Below are 21,112 nucleotides of genomic sequence, written 5' to 3' on the forward strand. Positions count from 1 at the left end.
TTAATTTAAAAGGGAGAAAGAAGAGAGAAAGGTACAGAATAAAAATTTCAACATTACATCAAGATTACATCAAAAACCTGATAGGACGCTCAAGTTTTTCCGCATCAAGTCTGCATTTCTGTTTTTCTGTTAGTTGTAACTAGTATTCAGCATAGTAATGGTAATATATGGGGTCGTAGTGCTTTGTCTCTGAACTTTGCTGCGAGGAATCTTCAGCAGAACCGAAAACGCGAATGTTAAGCATTTTTACTCCCTTTAATAATATTTAACCTTTATCTATTCGACCAGATTCCGTTCTAATTTAAAATTCATTGGGATTTCAACGATATATTTATTTAGAGTGAATATTTTTTGCTACTTTCTGGTCTTTTTGTCCTGTTAAAAATACTCCAGCAATCATGCTTCAGATTGCAAAATTAAAAATATATGCTGTATGACCGTTGCCGACATGATCTAATTGGCGTTGTGAACTTTTTTAGTAACGAGAAAGGGTAAGAATACATTTCTGAATATGAAAGAAAGAAAAAATAATATTCTATCAGAAATATATTTTCGGCGTCCCACCTTAGGTTTCTTGTAAACAGCCGGCCATTGGTGTTTTTCATCATAATAAAGAAGGAGGTTCTGCGGACCATATTCCTGTAATTAGAGAGATGTATCATATGACTATGTAAGCCGAAAATCGAGATCAGCATGCAAGAATGCCATCTACGATGATTTGCATCAAACGCTGCTGTAGCCACTGTAGTCAGACTTCGAATCCTTTGGGCTATATGACCGTATACAAGCATGTACCACTTTGCATGTACTACAGCAAACGTAAGTTGTTTGACTTTTGAAAACCCGGCTTCAAAGCTACTATTTCTATCAATAAAACGTTAATCTTAAACAGCGTCAAGCTGCATTTTACATGCATAAAAACAGCGCTGCGAGGCTTTTGTATCAGAAAATCGACTGTAGGTCTGTTACAGTTTCAAACATACATTACTCAATAATTAAAGGCATTTTAGTTACTTTGCAGTTCCGTTTGTCGCTGTAGCGCGAAACAAGGTCGTACATGCGCGGCAACCTGATAAATATGACATGCGGCTATCTGTTCCAGCAATCGTGTATAGCGCTTAATTGTGCCCCTTTCATCTTGAAGCCAGCATCATACATATCTCATCTAAGCAGTCACACGTTCAAAGTTTTTCGTTCACGAGCCCGAACAGAATTAGCTTTTCAGCCTCTTGTCTCCCATGTGCAGCTAAATTTATACGAACTTCCCCAACATGTCGTGGACACCACCTGTTCACCGTGGGGTCTTAAGGAAGGAAACTGAAATGAAAGTGTATGTGATGACATTCTGAGCATTTTGAAGGACCTCCAGTCTGAAGACTTATGACGGGAAGTCGAAGCATAGGAGCGGAGGCCAGGTAAGAAAAGGGGCTGAAGGGAATTACAGAGCACCTCATTAAAGCACAGATGAACCCACGCTTGAAACTGTGCTTTCCTCACGTCGGCGTCAAATAGCCGTAAATAGTTGAGTGAAGGCCGACCATCTTCCTAGGAAAAGTGGAATGGGTGAAGTCTTATAGGTGCTTATATCTCGCCGCATTGAGGTCGTCAGTATTTTGAGGAGCGGAAGGCAGTGTTAGCTTCGTAGCTGTTGCTAAAAACAGAGTTCTCAATGATAAGCATCTGAGGTTACAATGACAAAACATATTAAGAATAAGTAATCAAATTAGTATGAATTTAGACGAAGATGAAATTTACAAGTGCTGCGTTCTTGCAGCGACCCCTCCGCTGCATAAAAGTCAGATTTTAGACGGGTGGCCAACTATATATTCTCAGCAAATATCAGAACAGGTAGGGGTATGTAGCTTATCACTGGCTTTCTCTTAGCGTTCTATATGACCGCTAACAGTGCAAGGTGTTCCTTTTTGTTTAACTTACCACTGGGTATTCGAGCTCGTAAATGAAATGGCCGTGTTTTGAAAAGAAGCAGAACCTTGTCAGAAAGGCCCAGTTCTGCGAAAAGAAATGTCAGGCTGATTAATTTGTGCTTAGATGTTAATTTCACGTAAAATACTCATAAACAAGCTCTAATTGGTTAAAAAGTTAAATTCAACTCTAGTGCATGAAGCCTCAGCTCTGTTCCTTGGCACGCAATATTGATGGCTGGAAGTGCAATAAAATACACATAAATGCTAAGCTGCTACATGTACAAAAGCCTCAAAAAATGTCCCAGGAAAGTCTTGAGTCCCTTGCTAATTGCTCACACTGTTATAAAATTAGGTACTGCGTAATGATAACATTATGCACTTCAGATTATATTTGACATCCCGATGGGAAGACTTCAGGAAGTTTCATAGATAAGCACAGAGTGTGATTTTAGAAATACTATGAGAATGTGAAGGTTCGTAAAGTGTTGTAAACGGGAACGTGGCTGCCCACACACTGCTGCTGGGCATACTTGACCGGAGCATTGTGTAACAAAATGAAAACGGCATTTCGAAAGCAGCTACAGACTAAAATATATACAGATGCCACGCTGTTAGTGCTCCTCTTTGACTTGCCAGTCTCCAACGGGATTTAGGTATTGAACACGTACGATGAGGATTTAAGGAGGGGACAGTACCGGACAACACAACTTCTGTTCAGATGAGTGAACTGCTCTAATTACCGTTTAACTTCGATAATCATGAAAGTAGGCAAGACAAAAGAAAATTAGAATGGCTGACCTATAGCGCAACTGCAGTCATTTCAGAAGGTGACAATTACATATGTAGCGATCAGGGAGGCTTCCGTGAAGCGAACGCTGTCCATAAAAACAAAATCAATGGGAAAATACTTGGGCTTGTTGAATCCGTAACAATGCGTTTTTTTGTCCTACACATATGCCGTTATTTAAAATATAATTTCTTGTTTCGTTTATTGAAAGATCTTGTTCAAGGCAAACGTCTTTAATCATTGGAAAAACTGCTAGCAATTTCTCAAACAGATATACATCAAGTGCGAGATCTATAATAAAAGAACCCGCTCACAAAGGCTTCGGTCTATCAAGACTACAAAGCGCATCACTTTGGTCTACATTGTGTTTTCTCTTAAGGGCGTACCACAAAAATAAAGCTTAAATGCTAGAGTTGGGAAGGTAAACATTAGGGGAGCAACTTTATAAAACAAAAAGAACGGTAAACAGTCCCTTTTAACTTACCTCCGGGGTTTTGAGAACTCCTTGAACAACTTTGCAATGACAGAGAGTGGCGAGGAGAACAAGTATGGCTATTGACGTTTGCAGAAAGCCAGCACCAACCATGGCAGACGCAATATCCAACAGCGGCGCACATAAGCCCGAAAGGGGCCGAGAGCCCGCAGCTTGGGGTTTCCGCGGGCGGACTGCACTCACCAAGTACTCTACTTGTTTGGAGGTCCTTCAGGTTGTCATAGCGACGGAGTTGATCGAACAGTCGTCAGAAGCCGCGAGAGGTCTTACTGGAACTCCGACGCTATGCTCGTGGCGTGCCGACGTCAGGTAGCGCTCGATGCAAATTGGTCAACACCGACCCAGGCCATTCTTAAAACACGAGACCGTCACTGGCGAGGCGTTTAATATATTTTGGGTGCGTGTGTCAAACATTGGCATGCAATTTGTTTGGTTCACTCTCTAGCGTCTCGCCAACGCTAGCTGAGTAGAGAAGAGAACAGAAACGGTCGTTTTCAACCCAAAAGAAAAAGATTATGCACGAATAATAGTGCCAACTATCCTCACACAGCTGCTACACAGCTATCCTATAAAATAGTGCCAACTATCCTCACACAGCTGAAAATTAATCTGCTAGATCGCTAGATCGCATTTGGGCTGTCAAAGACAGCCCAAATGTGGGAAGATTTTTGCCGAGTAGGCAGGGTATTGGTGTCTAATCTTAGGTCAGTTTGGCGCAGGTAGTGCTACTCACTAAAATCAGAACGAGTTACTTGTGCCGGATTACGTAAATATTACACCACAATCATATCCCCAAAAACTGTCACAAACCTATCAGGTAGCTCTGCTCCTAGTGGTCGATATGTCCGCCGGTCAAAATGAACCTCTAGGAGCATGTCTAAACGATCGATTTGTGATAGATTTGACCAGTTTTTGATGCGATCGCTGTGTAATACGGCCCTTTTCGACATAAACGGGACCATATAACTGCAGCTTTCGTTTCTTCCAGTGACGAGATGGCAACATAGGGGCGCAGGAGAATGCGAGTGCAGTGCCAGATTGTCATTCGCGTGGGATCCACTGCTGAAACGCCCCGCAGCGGTGGCTCAGTGGTTAAAGCGCTTGACGAATCCTGGTGGCCACGGCGGCCGCTTTTCGATGGAGGCGAAAAGCAAGGCGCCCGTGTAGTGTGCGATGTCAGTGCCCGTTAAAGAATCCCAGATGGTTGAAATTCCCGGAGCTCTCCACTACGGCGCTTCTTGTAGCTTGAGTCGCAGTTAGCCACTGTTGCAACAAACAGAAGTGCAGAAATCACTCTTAGACACATGTTGGCGTATATATATATCGAAGCCGATTGTCGATGTTGGGCTGTTATGTATTTCTTCGCGGGTACTGTTGCATGGAAAGCATTAGGAACCCGTCGCCTCCAAATAGGCGGACAGCATATTCTGCAGATTATTAAGAATATACCGCCGGAAGCGATCCAGTGCTTTATATGTGTTTTTTTCAAAACGAACTGGCCAAGCGCTGCTGTTGTGCCACACTGGGCACATGTACTCGCCTCAACACATGCATATGTTTTAAGCTTATACTGCCCGTAAGCGAGTCGGTCGATTCACCTATCATATTTCTCACCGTAAGCTCTTACTAAAAATACAAGTTACTACCCCTGTAAACAGTGTTACGTTGCTGGCTTAGCCTACCTGTCTTTTCGTTATACCAATCTGCGGCAGCACGAGCTCGAATTCTGCGACTGTTAAATAAGGAACTGCTCAGGGGTCAGGGATGGAACCACTATTCTTTTTTAAGGATTAATCATGTTGTAAGGGATGTGTCTTTAAATATACGGCTCTTTGCTGACGATTGCGTGCTATGTCAAGAAATTGATAATCCCAATGACCAAATTCTTTTAAATTGCGCGCCGTCGAAGTTAGCGGAATGATGTGAATAGTGGCAAACGAGCATCGATACAAATAAAACGGTTTTGATGGCAGTAATTGGAAAAACAAAGTAAAAAGATCACATTTTGCGCATTCTATCAGTAGTTGACAGCTACAAATACTTTGGTATCGTTATCCCTTCCGACATTAGGTGGAACTTTCTCATATTTTACATTCAGAAAAAAAGGGTTATCCGAAAATTTGGATATTTACGGTGAATGTTGCAGCGATCACCTTGAAATATTAAATTATTGGCTTATAGAACCTTCATTCGCTCAGGACTAGAATACGCCTCCGTTATATAAGATCCCTACTCTCATGCAAACGTAAGAAAGATTGAACGCATACAGAAGAAAGCTGCTAGATTTGTGTATATTTCTTACAGTTGGCGTACATCTTCAAATATCCTGGCTAAAAAGGCAGGCCGGAATGCCTTACAAGTACGCCGTTATTGTGATCGCTTAAAATATCCACGCTTAATATTTCACGGTAAGCTTGGAATAATCAGCGAAATCTACATACAGACCGTTGTAAGGAGGCAAATGCATTCATACCGATACCGCTCGAGAAAGTTGAAATAATTTCTAGTCATACCGAAGACTGCAAGCAATTATTCTTTCTCTGTACACTCAATGAATCGAACAGGCTTTCAGCTGAGAAGGCCGAATCTGCGGGGGCGTGATTCATATATCCCAACCCAAATTCCACTTGTCATCATACCAATAGCTCATGTCGGTGCTCAGTCATGTACTGTTTACGAGGTGCGCAATATGCTATATTTTCACAGCCTCGTTGTCAATGTGTAGGTGGTGCAGTTATACTACCGTTATCCCTTCAAGACGAAAACTGCGCTGCCTTCTTTTTTTGCGAAAATATTTCCTGTTTTTTTTTTCCTTTTAATTGTGCTTTCACGGCTTGCTAAGCATTTCTTTACATGAAGAAGTGCTCAGCTTTGTCTCTAGCATGAAACGTGGTTTTTGATGTATTTCTTTTGTATTTTGAACTGTTTTTATAGCCCACTGCATCGTAAAAAATGGCAGTACTGTATATATATATATATATATATATATATATATATATATATATATATATATATATATATTGTCACGTACACGGTGACTAAGGATACCAATGATAGCAGGGGTAGCCCAGACACAAGAACACAGCAGCACAGACGCAAACGTGCAAGCGACACTTTGTCGTCCTCTTCAACTTCGTCCTCCTTTCACACCTCAGTCATGCGCCACCTGGCAACGCTAGGTGGCATTACCCCCTCCCTCCGAAAAAAAAAAATGAGAAGGGCCGGTAAAAATGATGTGAAAAGCAAGAGAGTGGTCACAGCGGGTGGCCATACGCTATCGGTGGTAGTACGGCTTCAGTCGCACAATGTGCACAATGTCCGAGCGGTGCTTTCGACGTTTTGGTTGTGTGGCACCATCTGGGATAACTTCATAACTGAGGTCACTCACACGGCGCAACACTTTGTACGGCCCGAAGTAGCGGGAAAGGAGTTTCTCTCACAAGCCTGGACGGCGAACTGGTGTCCATACCCAGACTTGGTCTCCAGGCTTGTAGTCAACCTGGCGGTGCCGGAGGTTGTAACGGTGCGCGTCAGTGGTCTGCTGCTGCCCAATGTGCACACGGGCGAGCTGGCGGGCTTCCTCAGCGCGGATGGCATATTGCTGGGCATCTGAGGATAGCTGGTCATCATCTGGGCACGGGAGCATGGAATCGAGCATGCTTTGAACTTCGCGTCCGTAAACAAGTCGAAATGGTGTGAAGCGCGCTGTCTCTTGTAAGGCTGTATTATACGCAAATGTAACGTACGGCAGCACCTCGTCCCAGGTCTTGTGCTGCACATCGACGTACATTGCCAACATGTCCGCAATCGTCTTATTCAATCTTCCTGTAAGGCCATTGCTTTGTGGATGGTACGCTGTGGTTTTGCGATGGGTCGTGCAACTCAGCTCAAATATGTGGTCGATCAGCTGTGAAGTGAAAGCTGTCCCTCTGTCGGTAATGACGTAGGAAGGGGCGCCATGCCGCAAGACTATGTTGTGCATGAAAAACTCTGCTACTTCGGAAGCTGTGGCATGAGGGATTGCCTTTGTCTCAGCGTATCGAGTCAGGTAGTCAGTAGCGACTACTATCCATTTGTTTCCGGCCTGCGACAAAGGGAAAGGGCCAAGGAGATCCATTACAATTTGTTCGAACGGAATGCGGGGTACTTTAACGGGCTTGAGAAATCCGGCAGGCTTCTGGGGCGGTGTTTTACGGCGCTGGCATTCGCGACAGCTTCGTACGTAGCGTTTCACAGCTGCGGAAAGTCCTGGCCAGTAATACATGTTGCGCACTCGAGCAAGAGTCCGTGAGGAACCCAAATGACCAGACGTTGGTTCATCATGGCAAGCAAGGAGAATATCCTCACGGAGCTCGCATGGCACTACCAGAAGGTAAGTTCTGTCTTGGCTCTGGGAGTTTCTTTTATACAAGACGCCTTGCCGTATGCAGAAGGAACCAAGGCGCCGAGATAGGTGTCGAGGCAGGGTCGTATCACGCCCTTCCAGATAATCGATGAGTGGAAGGACGTCTGGATCAGCTCTTTGTCGATCCCTGAGCTCAGATGCGCTGAGGGCTCCTAGAAAACCGCTATCGTCATCGGCTGTAGTATCGCCAGTGTCAACGGGTGCTCGTGACAGCGTGTCGGCGTCTTCGTGTTTGCGGCCGGACTTGTAAACAATGGTTATGTTAAACTCCTGAAGCCGTAAACTCCAGCGTGCAAGTCGTCCAGAAGGGTATCGCAGATTTGCCAGCCAGCACAAACAATGATGGTCGGTGACGACTTTAAATGGCCGGCTGTAAAGATAGGGACGAAACTTCATAGTAGCCCATACGACCGCCAGGCATTCCTTTTCTGAGGTGGAATAGTTCATTTCGGCACGAGAGAGAGTGCGGCTAGCATAGGCTATTACTCGCTCAAACCCGTCTTGATGCTGAACAAGGACCGCGCCAAGACCGATACTACTGGCGTCAGTGTGTACCTCAGTGTCAGCCGCTTCATCGAAGTGCGCCAGAACAGGGGATGTTTGAAGGCGCTCACGAAGCAAAGAGAAGGCCATCTGCTGCTCAGAGTTCCACACAAAGGAGGTGTCCTTCCTTGTAAGGCGCGTCAGAGGTTCTGCGATTTGAGAAAAGTCCGCAATGAAACGCCGATAATATGCGCACAGGCCGAGGAAGCGCTGAACAGCCTTCTTATTAGCTGGAACGGGAAATCGTGCGACGGCAGCAGTCTTATCGGGGTCCGGGCGCACCCCATCAGCGCTTACAACATGGCCGAGGAACTTAAGTTCTGTATACCCGAAGTGGCATTTCTGGGGCTTCAGCGTGAGATCAGCAGAACGGAGGGCTTCCAGGACAGCTCGAAGGCGTTCGAGGTGTTGATCAAATGTTTCGGAAAAAACAACTACATCGTCCAAGTACACAAGACAGATCTGCCACTTTAGGCCAGTGAGGACGGTGTCCATCATCCTGTGGAATGTAGCTGGGGCAGAGCACAATCCAAATGGGAGTACTTTGAATTCATATAGGCCATCTGGAGTGACGAATGCGGTTTTTTCTCGGTCTCTTTCGTCTACTTCGATTTGCCAATAGCCGCTTTTTAAATCAATAGATGAAAAATACTTCGCACGTCGCAATCTGTCCAGTGAGTCATCGATGCGCGGCAACGGGTATACATCTTTCTTTGTCACATTATTCGATTTCCGATAGTCGACGCAAAATCGAAGAGTGCCGTCTTTCTTTTTGACAAGGACTACAGGTGAAGACCACGGACTTTGTGAAGGCTGCACCACACCATCATCCAGCATCTCCTGAACTTGCGTCTGGATCACTTCTCGTTCTTTGGCAGACACACGATAAGGCTGCTGTCGTATTGGGCGAACGTCGTCATAAGTAATGATGCGATGTTGTGTGATAGGCGTTTGACGAACCTTCGAGGAAGAAGCAAAGCAGTGCTTGAAGTCTAGCAGCAGTTGCTCTAAAGCCCGCCGTTTCTCCTTTGACAAGTGACAGTTAATGTCGATGTTGTCAAGAGATGGCTCGTTAGTTTCTACTGCCGTGGATGCAAAACAGACCGGATCGTGCGCAACATGGTCAGCAAAAGCGATAGCAGTCCCCGGGAACAAGTGTCGGTACTCATTAGAAAAATTTGTGACAAGGAGTGCAGCCCGGCCATTGTGAAACGACAATAAACTTCGGGGAGCGCAAATGCCATGAGCAAGCAGGAGTGTATGGTTCGCCTCCGCTACAGCATCACCGGTACGGAAATCGTCACAGGTAACTTCCACAAGAGCACTGCTTCGCGGCGGCAGCGAGACGCTCTCAGCGGAAACACGAAGTGCGGTATTGCAAGGACTGCTGCTATCTTGTTCGGTAGATTGTCCCATCGAAAACGTGACGAGTCTATTTCGCAGGTCGATAACTGCTCCGTACTGCCGCAGAAAGTCAATGCCGAGAATAAGGTCACGGGAGCAGTCACTTAAAACAACGCAACTTAAGACGAACGTACGTCCGTTAATCTGAATGCGAGCCGTGCACATCCCCTTTGGAGTAACTATATGACCGCCGGCGGTTCGAAGGTACACACCTGGCCAAGCCGTGAGCACCTTCCTCAAAACAGTCGCCATGCGACCACTCAAAATTGAATAATCGGCACCGGTGTCCACTAATGCATTGACCGTAGTGCGACCGTCTAAAATAACCGGAATGTCCAGAGAAACGCTTTTTGCTTCCCTAGGTGACGGTACCAGCAGCTCGCGGTCGGATCGAAGCGGCGACGACGGGAGGTCTTCAACGCAGCGACTACCAGCGGCCTCGCCCCCGAAGGTCGCTGTTTTCAGTTTTCCCGACCAGGGCTAGACGAGCGGCCTTGGTCCTCTCGCGAGGAACCGTGAGTGAACGAGGAGGAGCGCATGGCGAAGGGGAGCGGGGCTGACGCTGCGAACGAGATGAAGAACGCTGCTCCACCAGGTACTCCTCAATAACTCGGGGTCGTTGACCAAACCGGGGAGGAGGCGAGTCGATGCGGAAGCCGTGGAGACCGAGGCGTCGATACGGACAATCCCGGTAGAGATGTCCTGGTTCACCGCAGTGGAAGCAAAGCGGACGGCGGTCAGGCGTGCGCCAAATGTCGGCTTTGCGTCGGGGCAGCGGACGATTGTCGAAGTTCTGCACTGGCTGCACCGAGGGCAGCGGACCTGTAGGTGGCGCGAGAATGGGCGGTGGTGAAGGGGGAGCCTGACTCTGCAGAACTTGCGCATATGTGGGACGATTGTCGGTCCCCGACAGCAATGGCGGGCTCGGAACTACAGGCGAAAGAGGGCTCTTGAGCGCCTGCCGCACCTCCTCCCGCACTATAGCAGAAACGGAAGTTGGCGATTGCTGCAGAGGGCTCCAGAACTTGCTTAGTTCTTCGCGCACGACGCTGCGAATCAGTTCGCGCAATGCATCGGGATGCCGCTCTGAAGATGCAAATGATTCCGCGATTGTGCTTGTATGAAAAGGTCGGTCATAAGCCACGGCACGTTGGTGTAGCACCTTTTCCATTGTGGTGGCCTCCGCAAGGAATCCGTTTACAGTCGACGGTGGGTTTCGCACAAGGCCTGCGAACAACTGCTCTTTCAAACCCTGCATCAAGTGCCTGACCTTTTTGTCCTCGGACATGGCGGGATCGGCTCGCCTGAAGAGGCGCGTCATGTCCTCGACGTATGCTTGGACACTCTCATTCGGCCTTTGGATGCGAGAGTGAATGGCACGTTCTGCATGCTCGCGACGATCTGCGCTAGTGTAAGCCTCGAGCAGTTGACGACGGAATTCCCGCCACGAAGTTAATGCTTGCTCTCGGTTCTCGAACCAGATACGGGCGCCGTCCTCAAGGCTGAAGTAGACGTTCCTTAGTTTGGCAGCATCGTCCCACTGGTTGAATGCAGCGACACGTTCAAACTCAAGGAACCAGTCCTCGACATCCTCAAAGAGGTCCCCATGGAAAGACTTCGGTACCCGAGGGGCCTGCAAGGTGTAGTTAAAGGCCGCTGCGACGCCCGTCACCTGCTGAGCAGGAGCACTAGATGTCATGGCGGCGGGTGATGGCTGAAACTCCGGAGACAGTCCCTGGAGCCATCGACTGGAGCGATGCACGGGGGTGTCCAATGGTACAGGGCTGGCGCGACGTCTTGTAGATGGAGATTCTTGCATAGGCGATCGCTTTACCCAGCAGCTCCACCAGAATGTCACGTACATGGTGACTAAGGATACCAATGATAGCAGGGGGTAGCCCAGACACAAGAACACAGCAGCACAGACGCAAACGTGCAAACGACACTTTGTCGTCCTCTTCAACTTCGTCCTCCTTTCACACCTCAGTCATGCGCCACCTGGCAACGCTAGGTGGCAGTATATTGCAGTATTGCATCAACTCCTTCCAGATGATCCTGAATAAACTCCATCGGCGCGTCGTGGCCGAATGACCATGCAGTTATGATAGAACAGAGCAAAAAACGACATTTACCGTCTGCCGAGAAAATTCCAAGTCAATTTTCAAAGGCCGCAAGAGGTTTCGTTCGGAAAGGGATATTTTAGCTGACTGCACAACTACTACCATCCGTAAATTTTTTAAAATAATCGTTTTTTATAAAACTAATAATAATGATAATAATAATATAATAACGTTTTATAATAGTAATAATAATCAATCACTCAATCAATCTTTATTTAATGTGCGCAAGAACAACCATGTGGTTTCGTGCTGCACCACAAATAACAAAAAAATGAAAATGCCCAAACAAGTTTACACAACCTGAGTGAACACAAAAGAAGAAATAAATAACACATGAAATGAAACTGAGACGAAAAGTGTCACGGAAAGAAAGCAATCAATGAGTAGCATCACTTATATACACAGTGAGAGAATTGTTGAGCACATCACGAAAGAAAAAAAAAACGGTAGATAGAGAGAAAAAAACAACAAATAACTGACATTGATTATAGTAATATAGAAATATACATAAAATAAACAACCATTCCAGGCGCAACATGTGCGTGGTGCTTATAACACAGGCTAGAATTACAGGAAAATACAAGAAAGAACTAGAATTGAACGCGGGACAGTAAGATTCGAATATAAAGTTTAAAGTTAAAATATAAATAAGAAACGGGTAATAAGCAGTTCAAGATACAGACAGCATATTGAACAGGAGTAAAAGCAAAAAGTGAAGCAAATGCAATATTTTAGGCTAAAAAGTGGGAGTTATGTGTGATAAAGTACTATTTAGAATACAATGCTGCGAAGGTCCAATACAAATGAACAGAGCGATTTTGGAAGATGTCAAGGTGATGACAAAAAGAGTTAAATAGCCACTGCATTCTGTCGAGACGGAAATGGGAATGAAGAGACGGATAAATTTGAAATGGTCTGAATTCCCTCATGCTCTTTCGCGGAACACGCAGTAGGATGTACTCTAAGAGCTGAGGGCACATAATGCGGCCATGAAGGAGTTTGTACAGAGAAATATCAACTCTGACACGACGGCAGTTAAGAGAAGGAAGATTCAGTGGGGTACTCCTGGTGGAGCGAGAGGAGGAAGTTGCGCAAGGAAAGTGATATCGAAATATCCTTAAATTTGTTTTTTGTACTCTGTCCCCTTTTCCAATTTCGATTTGCAAGTGCCATTGCAAACAACCGACGCGTACTCCAAGAGGGGCAAGCATATGGACAGGTACAGTTTTAGGAACGGAAGTGGAGTACGGAACTCTCTCTAAAGTCTGCAAATGAATCCGAGCGTGCGCATAGCCCACTGAGCAATGCGATTAGTATGAGAGGAGAAGCTGAGGGTGCGGTCAAAAAGTACACCAAGGTCATTAATTTCATCAACTCTGTCCAACAGCACAGAATTCACAGAATAATGGTAGTGAAAGCTGTGTGTTTTACGAGTAAATGAGACAACCCTATAGTTTTGGAAGAATTGAGAATAAGTCGGTTCTTCGCACACCAATAAAAAGAAAAAAGCAGATATGTCCGATTGCAACAAGAAGCAATCTGGAAAAGATAGTATAAACATGAATAGTTTTATTTCACCAGCATAAAAAAGAAATGAGGAGTTCTTGATCGCCGAGGAAACATCAATAATAATAATAATAATAATAATAATAATAATAATAATAATAATAATAATAATAATAATAATAATAATAATAATAATAATAATAATAATAATAATAATAATAATAATAATAATAATAATAATAATAATAATTAGGGGAACACAAGCTCCGGCTTTAAGGGTTATGACGCGATAGCGTTCCACATACAAGGACAATTTCTCAATTTTAACTTTATCTTGTTTATTTCTTTATATTTTTCGGTAAGCTTATATGCTGCTTAAAATTTCTCGCGTCTCAGTGCGTGTTCAGCAGAATGCGCTTTAATGCAACGCTGGGAAGTCTACCTTTATAGATATGACGCAATAGCGTTTCATACTCACAGGCGATGTTTTTTTGTTTCTTTATATTTCACTTTTTTTTATACACCGATACTTACCGTCATCAACATTGGTTTTCCATTCTGAGCATTTTGACACCTTTTTACGCTCCTTTTCCCAATGTTTCATTTCGCCCAATTAATTCAATGACTTGATTAATTACGCAATAAATTTTCTTAATTACCATCATTTAGTATTGATTTTTTCATTCTGGGAATTTAACACTCTTGAACCCATTTCATCTAATTTTTCAATGCTCCAATAAATTAAAATATTTAAATCAATTAACGCTCTAAATTTGCTTAATTAGCATCAGGATGGATTGGCATTTCACGCTGACCATTTTGACTCTTTTGACGTTCTTTTTGTCTCATTTTTTTTTCAAATATTTTATTAATTGATGAATTGCACACCTAAATCTTTTTTAGTTTGCATCATCAAGCATTGGTTTTTCATTCTGAGCATTTTGATGCCTTCGGACTCCCTTTATTATTTTTGTTGATTAACCAGTTCATCAATTATTTGGAGTGACGTCATTAGGTCGTCATTAACTATCACACAGTAATCAATCATCAGTCACTAGAACCACAAGTGGTATTCTATGCCGCCCCCGATTATTTCCTAAACGCGGTGTCGACAACTTCATAGTGAAAACAGCGCGGGAAAACGAGACAAACGAAGAAAGACGCAACACAAGCGCTGACTCGCAACTGAATTTTTATTGGAAGAAAACGTGCTTTAAATGCTGTCCTAACCAGGAAAACACCAAAAGCAAAGGAAGACAACAAAAACTACTAATCAGACATGATGGTGACAAGACACACACATCATCCCCATGGCGCATACACGTGAGACAGATGTCTTTTCCGGATAAATAAGAGAACTCTATCATTGAGAGCGGTAGAAGGATCGCTTATACATCCGCCACTGTTATCGTGAATATGAAATGATTCTATAATTTCACGTGTTAACATTTCTTTATGTTTGGCGGGGATGGCGGTGTTAGAGAAAAGAGGAGTGCATGTACCTTTCTTCCAATGACAGGCAAGATTGCATGACAAATCATTGGACCGGCAGTTGTAATGTTCACTCAAATGAACATTTATACATCGCCCCGTCTGGCCCATGTAAGCCGCTCCGCAAGTACAAGGTATCTAAGTGTAGTTTTAAGTCGAGAAATCGAGAAGTCGAGCTCCAACCACTACGACGCAAACAGCTTTTCGGCCGAACAAGCTGTATAAGATGTCGCCTAATAACAACCAATTAATCCTTTATTATCCGAAAATGTACATATATAATGAGTAGGTCATCCCAAGTCACAGAGGTTTGTCGGGCTGTTCGATCACCTCCGTTGCTATGGCGACCTTAAGAGTCGTGTCATAACTACTACACGTCGGCCTTATCACTTCGTATTTGCAACTAGAACGCTCTGGAACCGTCATGATCACGCGAGGGTTTTCTGCAATAAGAGCAGAAAGAACCGACGGAAAGCAAGGCGCTGGACTAGGAGACGAACACAAACACACATATAAGCAGGCGTATGTGTGTCTTGTTTTTCGCCGGCTCATTCTGCTCCTAAAAATGAAGCAACTCGCACAGGAAATAACGCTTCCGAGTTTTTATGATGTTCAAGATTATTTTCTTCGTTTTGTGCGCCTCGTCTCGAATGTCCTTTGTCGCCTTTCAACAGAGTACGACAGCAACAGCGATTTGTACCCTGTCTAGAGTCATGCGCTAATGATGCTATCACATCCGCCGAGTTTACTCTTACCGAACACACGTTTGCCAGCAGAAAATAATTTTTCAGTTTCACGAAAGTGTTCCTGTATGCTTTCCGTACCGCTTGTTCTTTCTGTACTAAGAGGTAACGACTCTCTCAGTGACCCAATTTTCTTGCGAAAGCAATACTATGTCAGGTCTAACCGCTCGTCGCTGTGTGCCGTGTCCGTGGTCCCCGAGCGCCTAACAGAAGAAGAAGGAGAACATTTGGTCAGCCGCAGCTAATGCTTTCGCTCGATATTCGGTTCAGAAGCGTTGAACCCTTCTAATTTTTTTTTTTTTTTTTTTTTTTTTTTTACTGCTAGACTGCTCGCCGCAAAAATGCAAAGACGAGAGTGGCACAGAACACTTGGCGTAATATGCCCGCTATATAATAGTTACATTAGCAGTAAGCTTCCTCTCCAGTGCCCCACATCCCGGAAGGCGTTGGCCTGAAGAAGGGGGGCATTTCCGCCGAGCTTTCCGCACGTGGCAATCTTCCTGTGCTGCTCTGCCGCACCTTCAGACTCCTTTGTGGATTGTTTTTCGGTAGGCGGACTCGCAGCTGTCCCTCATGGTGGCCATGCAGCTTGCCGATTGTCAAAGTGTCAAAAGAACAGGGCAAGCGTTCTTTTGTTGCGTGCGCCTCTGGGAGTGTTTGTTTGCGCACAGTGGCATAGAACATTCTTGCCTGAGAAAAGGCGGCATTTTATGTAAAGGAAGTTCTTTCAGCGTCATCATTCCACGCAGCGAAACCTGTAAGTGTACTTTGAGTTCCATCAGCTAGCGCCAAATATTGTGGCTAACGGCGATTTTAATAATTACTTTGAAAACGTTCCGTTAGCAAATGTTTGACTTCATTAAACCGACCTGCTACCGCTGAGAGCTAAGATATATGTAAAATTTTGCACGAAAACATTCCGTTACCAAAGGTTTGACTTTATTAAACCGACCTACTACCACTAAGAGCTAAGATATATGTAAAATTTTGCACCAACCAGGAATAGAAATCACTCTACCTTTGCACTTAATTACGAAGGACAAGATAGATTAAGAAACTTGCTGAAATGTAACTGGTAAGCAATAATTATACATGTCAAGCATTTTTGTTTATAAGGTTTGTTTCGACATGTTGTTACGCATGGAAATAACTTTTTCTTCATGACAATTTTGAAAGCGCTACTTTTTAACTGCGTGTGAGAGAAGAAAATTTGAGATGTAAAATGCTTAACCTAATTTCGCGCTGCAAACTTGAAGCAATGCAGAATTAACATAGCGTACTTATATTTTAGTTCAACATCTTCCTTTTCGTTATACATCTCCCAGATTGCGAAATGGAAACGAGGAACGCAGTGGATCTTCTTGAGACGCTTCGCCTGCTTTGACAGAATGACCCGTGTTGCAGCCACGCCTGTGTTCCTGGCAACATTCTTCGGTGTTTTTTGTGCACTGGAATGCAATAGAACTGGTGTACTTTCAATGACTGCCAATCGAGTGAAGCAGCAGGATGAATTAGAAAGCCTTCTTCACTGCTCACCCCGAGGAGCTCTGCGCCCGCCTTCCCCGATACGATGTGGACCTGTTTCCAACGCGATAACGTGTTCCTGCTCAGAGAACTGCGGTATTTACGGGGACTGTTGTTGGGAGGCAAATGTAACAATAAGTACCGGAAGCCAAGCCTCCTGCGTAACACTCAACACAGATCAGTTTTATGACTGGAGTGTCTATATGATAGCAAAGTGCCACAGTAGATGGATCGACGAATATGTGAAATACAAGTGCGAAAAAGCTGGAAATTTAAAAGAAGTATTTTACCAAATTCCTGTCACCAGTCAAAAAATGGTGACCTACGTCAATGCATTTTGTGCTATCTGCAACTATGATTTCGGCGCAACGTCAAATTTTTGGTACTCTTCGGGGTTTTCAAAAAGGACATTTCAGGTGAAGCTTCCTGATTTCATGAAAAATAACGGAAGTGCTTTCTTGAGACCTTGTTCACCTAGCATGTCAATGGTACAGATATGTCCCGAAGGAACGAATCAAGAAGTAGCTCGGAAATGTTCAGCATACTTTTCACCAGTCAGCCACAAAGATTCCAGGCCGGTGTACAAAAACGTGTTCTGCGCATTGTGTAATGACATTGACATATCCCTGCTCAAGTGTGCACGAGCACCAAACATCCAAGAGAAAACGTTTAGAGATGTGCATTTCAATTACCCCCGGCCAAACTTGCTAACTCTTATCCGACCAACGGTGAGAAACGACTCTTGTTTCTCGTGGTATCGAGGAAAATGCTACATTCGCTCTGCTCAGCATCGGAACGGACGCCTCGCATTCCCTGCTGAGGACCTGTTCGTTTCGAATTCGACAGACGTCAAGGTTGAAAGCTCGCAACCTTACAGTGTCCAAAACTATCTCACGCTTGCGTGTGTAAGCCTGTCTCTGGCCTGTCTCTTTCTAAAAGCGGTTGTGTATGCTACCTGCAAAAGTTCAAGGACATTTTCATCCAAGAACATTCTGTGCCTGTCCAGTACTCTCTTCTGCAGCCATGCTCTCTTTCTTGTGGCCAATAGCTTCAAACTTCCTAACACTGTCTGCACTGTGCTCGCTATAATTCTGCATTACGGCTTCCTTTCGACTTTCGTTTGGACAAGTGTGCTCTCTTACGACATCTGGAAGAACGTCGCTACCATTCGGAAAGCACCCAGAAAACAACAAGATTTTCTTTTCTACTGTCTAGTGTCGTGGACAGTACCTCTCATTTTCGTCGCGTTTTGTGCTATCGTGGACCATCTTGCTCCAGAATTCAAGCTGGCACCCCGATACGGCCTCTACAGTTGTTGGATAGGAAGTGCTTGGGGACAAGTTGTGTTTTTTCTGTTTCCCGTGCTGATGATGCTTTCATTGGATGTTGGTCTTTACGTGTACATTGTAATATACGTCCACAGGACCTCGAAACAAGCTGGAAGCTTTGAGTTTCGAAGCAGTGGTGAGCGCTCGAACATGGCGTTGTTCGTTAAACTCGCTGTAATTATGGGTATCACTTGGCTAATCGGATTTGTGGGTGCTTTCGTGAATCTCATAGCAGTGGACGTTGTCGTGATTGTGCTTGTTGGCGTCCAAGGCGTGTACCTCTTTGTCGCCTTTGGAGACTACACGCACTTATTTACTAAATGGTCGACCCGAACAGATGGTGATGGCGCAGTTGCCGACTCTGAGAAACGAAGAGGCAACTCTCGATAGGCCCTCAGAGACATTTTTTTTTTTTTTTTTTTTTGCTGAGCACAGAACAATTACCATTCGTTTAGTACCTCTGTGTCAAAAACTGTCTCTCATAGATGAGATTTATTCTTTATTCGCTCATCCATCGACTTCAGTTCCGCGTGTGTAATTAATGGGCTTTCTTTTGCATAGCAAATCATAGAATAACTGTAATAGAAAATATTGTGAACATTACAAGCACTGCATTATTACATATTTCAATCTTTGTTGGCAACTCATCCGCTGAAGGACACATATAACATTTCGCATTACTAGACAAAACTCATTTTTTGTAGCAACCAGGCATCTGGCCTGAGAATTAAAAGAAAATTAAAAGTAGTCCAGCATGTTGTCTTTATTTTTGCAATGTGTGCGTGAAACAGACGCTACATAGAAAGTATAAGTGTATGCTGGTTCATTGCCGAGGATGCGGACAATTCGCAGAATTGATGTGCGGGTGTGCTTCCTCGGATTTGTGTAACAAGTTTTCATCGTAATTTCTTAGGCGGCAGCTTATCCTAAATGTTGCACAAAAGCCGATAAGTTATTATACGCAAATGAAAACAAAAGCATTAAAAGCAAACCGGTAACCAATCTATGACGAGAAAAAGCTCTCTTGACACATCTGTGTGGCGGGACCATATTATTGTAATAAATCTGAACGCTACTTCAGAATCTGGCAACTACCGGCGTGCTCCTATTGAGTTCATCTGTTTCTTCATGGCTGTTAAGAATGTCGCGTATATTTACGAACTGCTTCGGTAATCCTACGCTTGAAGCTTACTAATCAGTTTTCCACACTATTTTTGTCTGCCCTATTGAGACCAAAGCACTGAAATAAAAAAGCATTCACAGCAAGCTGCGTGGCATGTAGGTTAGTTTGCAGCAATAGTTGTGTGTGGATCTTTGAAGGATCTCTTATCCAATGGTGCTTGTGCCTTACAGATCCTCTAATAATGACATTGTGGCCTGCTCGTTACGGTCAATATCATGTTCAGCTCAAAGCTAGAGCATCAGTGTCATGACTCGTTAACAGCAGCGGCGTTTTTTATTCACAAAAGGCTATTTACATGCTAGGCCAACTTAGAATGCAAAACTTCCCACCTTGGCCACGCTGAAACCGCGAACCTCACCGCAATGGGCGATATTTACCTGTGCACGGTCACATACTCCCTTCAGGCACAACTTGTTATCCAAGAGAAATAAAAGTTTGTCATTTTCAGGTTTTATTGAGATGCATCACTGCACAGGAAAATATTCCATCCTCGCTGATGTTCGACGATGTCCATCGTGCTAGTGCCTATTTTCATATCCTCAATTACCGTTGGTTGCAATGTCTTATTTACACCGCTTAGACTCATTTCTGTTCCGGAACTTGTAATATAAGAAAATCACCATGTTTTATGCATTTCGAGGCTAACCGCCTCGAAAAAAAAAACACAATTGGACGTACTGTCTGCTAGACTACGCCACTGCAGCAATAAATGCGTACCCACAGCATGCTTTGCTGTTATGCTTAGACGCTGAGCATTGTCAACACACAAATATTTATGCACCCTATTTGTTGCGGTTGCGTAAACCAATATTTATTGATTGAGATACTGCAGTTTGCATATTTATTTGCATCATCACGTTGCTGATTGCAATGATGTATGTTGTATAACTTTCTCTCTACGTAGTTGTGTGTTACAAATTACCATGTATAAGAGTTTTGAAACTTTCGGCGTTCCATGCTTCTGAATAAAAATGCGACATCCCCAGTCGCCCGTGTTGGAATGCACACGTGTACCGCCTTAAAATGTGGACAGCATATCTTTTTTATGTTTAGCTCATTAACATGTTTGTGTACTCCCAAATGTTAGTTAATGAACTGGAAAAATAGACATTCTGTCTGGTGTCCAGCGTTCCACACAAGAATGTTCGTGTACACCTAGTCTATGTGCCTGCATCTACCCGTTTTTATGACAAGTGTGAGTATTATTCGGTGTACAAGATGTGCTTTTTGTTTAATTCACCCTCCCTTCCTCTGAGGTTATATCTTTTCACCCCGAGATCTTGTTCACAAATCAGACAGATGTCTAACTGTGAGGAAAATAGAGGAAACTAAAATGCCAGTGCGTGTCTGAATCACGATTTTGTATCGAAAAATCCAAATAGCCCTTTGGGCATGGGCACCTGTCAGCATATCACATTCATGTACCTTGTTGCACTGCCTTCTATCTTTGTTATTGCTTTTCCTGACAGACTATAAATTTCAGTTTTATTTGCCAAGTAAGTCAGAAGCTAATAATTCAATTCCTTGAGTAATTGTTCATGGCACAAAAATATATACACAACCATGCTTCAACTCGCGGCCCACAACACGCTTTGTGATGAAATACTGATGTCCCCGCTGCTTTTCGCATGTGTCAAGTTCTCTTGTAAGGCGCCTCTTT

The 21,112-nt window shown here is 44.1% G+C and overlaps 2 protein-coding genes across 3 annotated transcripts in view; one reads left to right on the plus strand and one right to left on the minus strand.

Moving 5' to 3' along the window:
- The window catches only part of LOC146186195 (transmembrane protein 145-like), a 28,585-nt gene extending 25,239 nt beyond the window's left edge, over positions 1–3,346 (minus strand). For both annotated transcript variants that reach the window (XM_084605639.1, XM_084605640.1), the window contains exons 1-3: positions 3,197–3,346; positions 1,936–2,010; positions 565–639 (exon numbers count right to left, since the gene is read on the minus strand). In XM_084605639.1, the coding sequence (XP_084461765.1) occupies positions 565–639; positions 1,936–2,010; positions 3,197–3,298 (252 nt within the window). In that variant the 5' untranslated portion in view covers positions 3,299–3,346. The remainder of the gene's footprint in view (positions 1–564; positions 640–1,935; positions 2,011–3,196) is intronic.
- Positions 3,347–15,918: 12,572 nt separating this feature from the next.
- LOC146186196 (uncharacterized) lies at positions 15,919–20,476 on the plus strand. Its single transcript, XM_084607090.1, has 2 exons — positions 15,919–16,174; positions 16,743–20,476. Exon 2 carries the CDS (start codon positions 16,806–16,808, stop codon positions 18,657–18,659), a length of 1,854 nt encoding a protein of 617 aa, XP_084463216.1. The 5' UTR covers positions 15,919–16,174; positions 16,743–16,805; the 3' UTR covers positions 18,660–20,476.
- Positions 20,477–21,112: the final 636 nt, after the last annotated feature.

Source organism: Amblyomma maculatum, chromosome 6, assembly GCF_055883805.1.
Source record: "Amblyomma maculatum isolate TAMU_Amacu chromosome 6, ASM5588380v1, whole genome shotgun sequence".
Lineage (NCBI taxonomy): Eukaryota > Metazoa > Arthropoda > Arachnida > Ixodida > Ixodidae > Amblyomma > Amblyomma maculatum.

Coding starts and splice junctions, on each gene's coding strand:
- LOC146186196 (XM_084607090.1), top strand. CDS start 16,806: ATGACCCGTGTTGCAGCCACGCCTGTGTTCCTGGCAACATTCTTCGGT.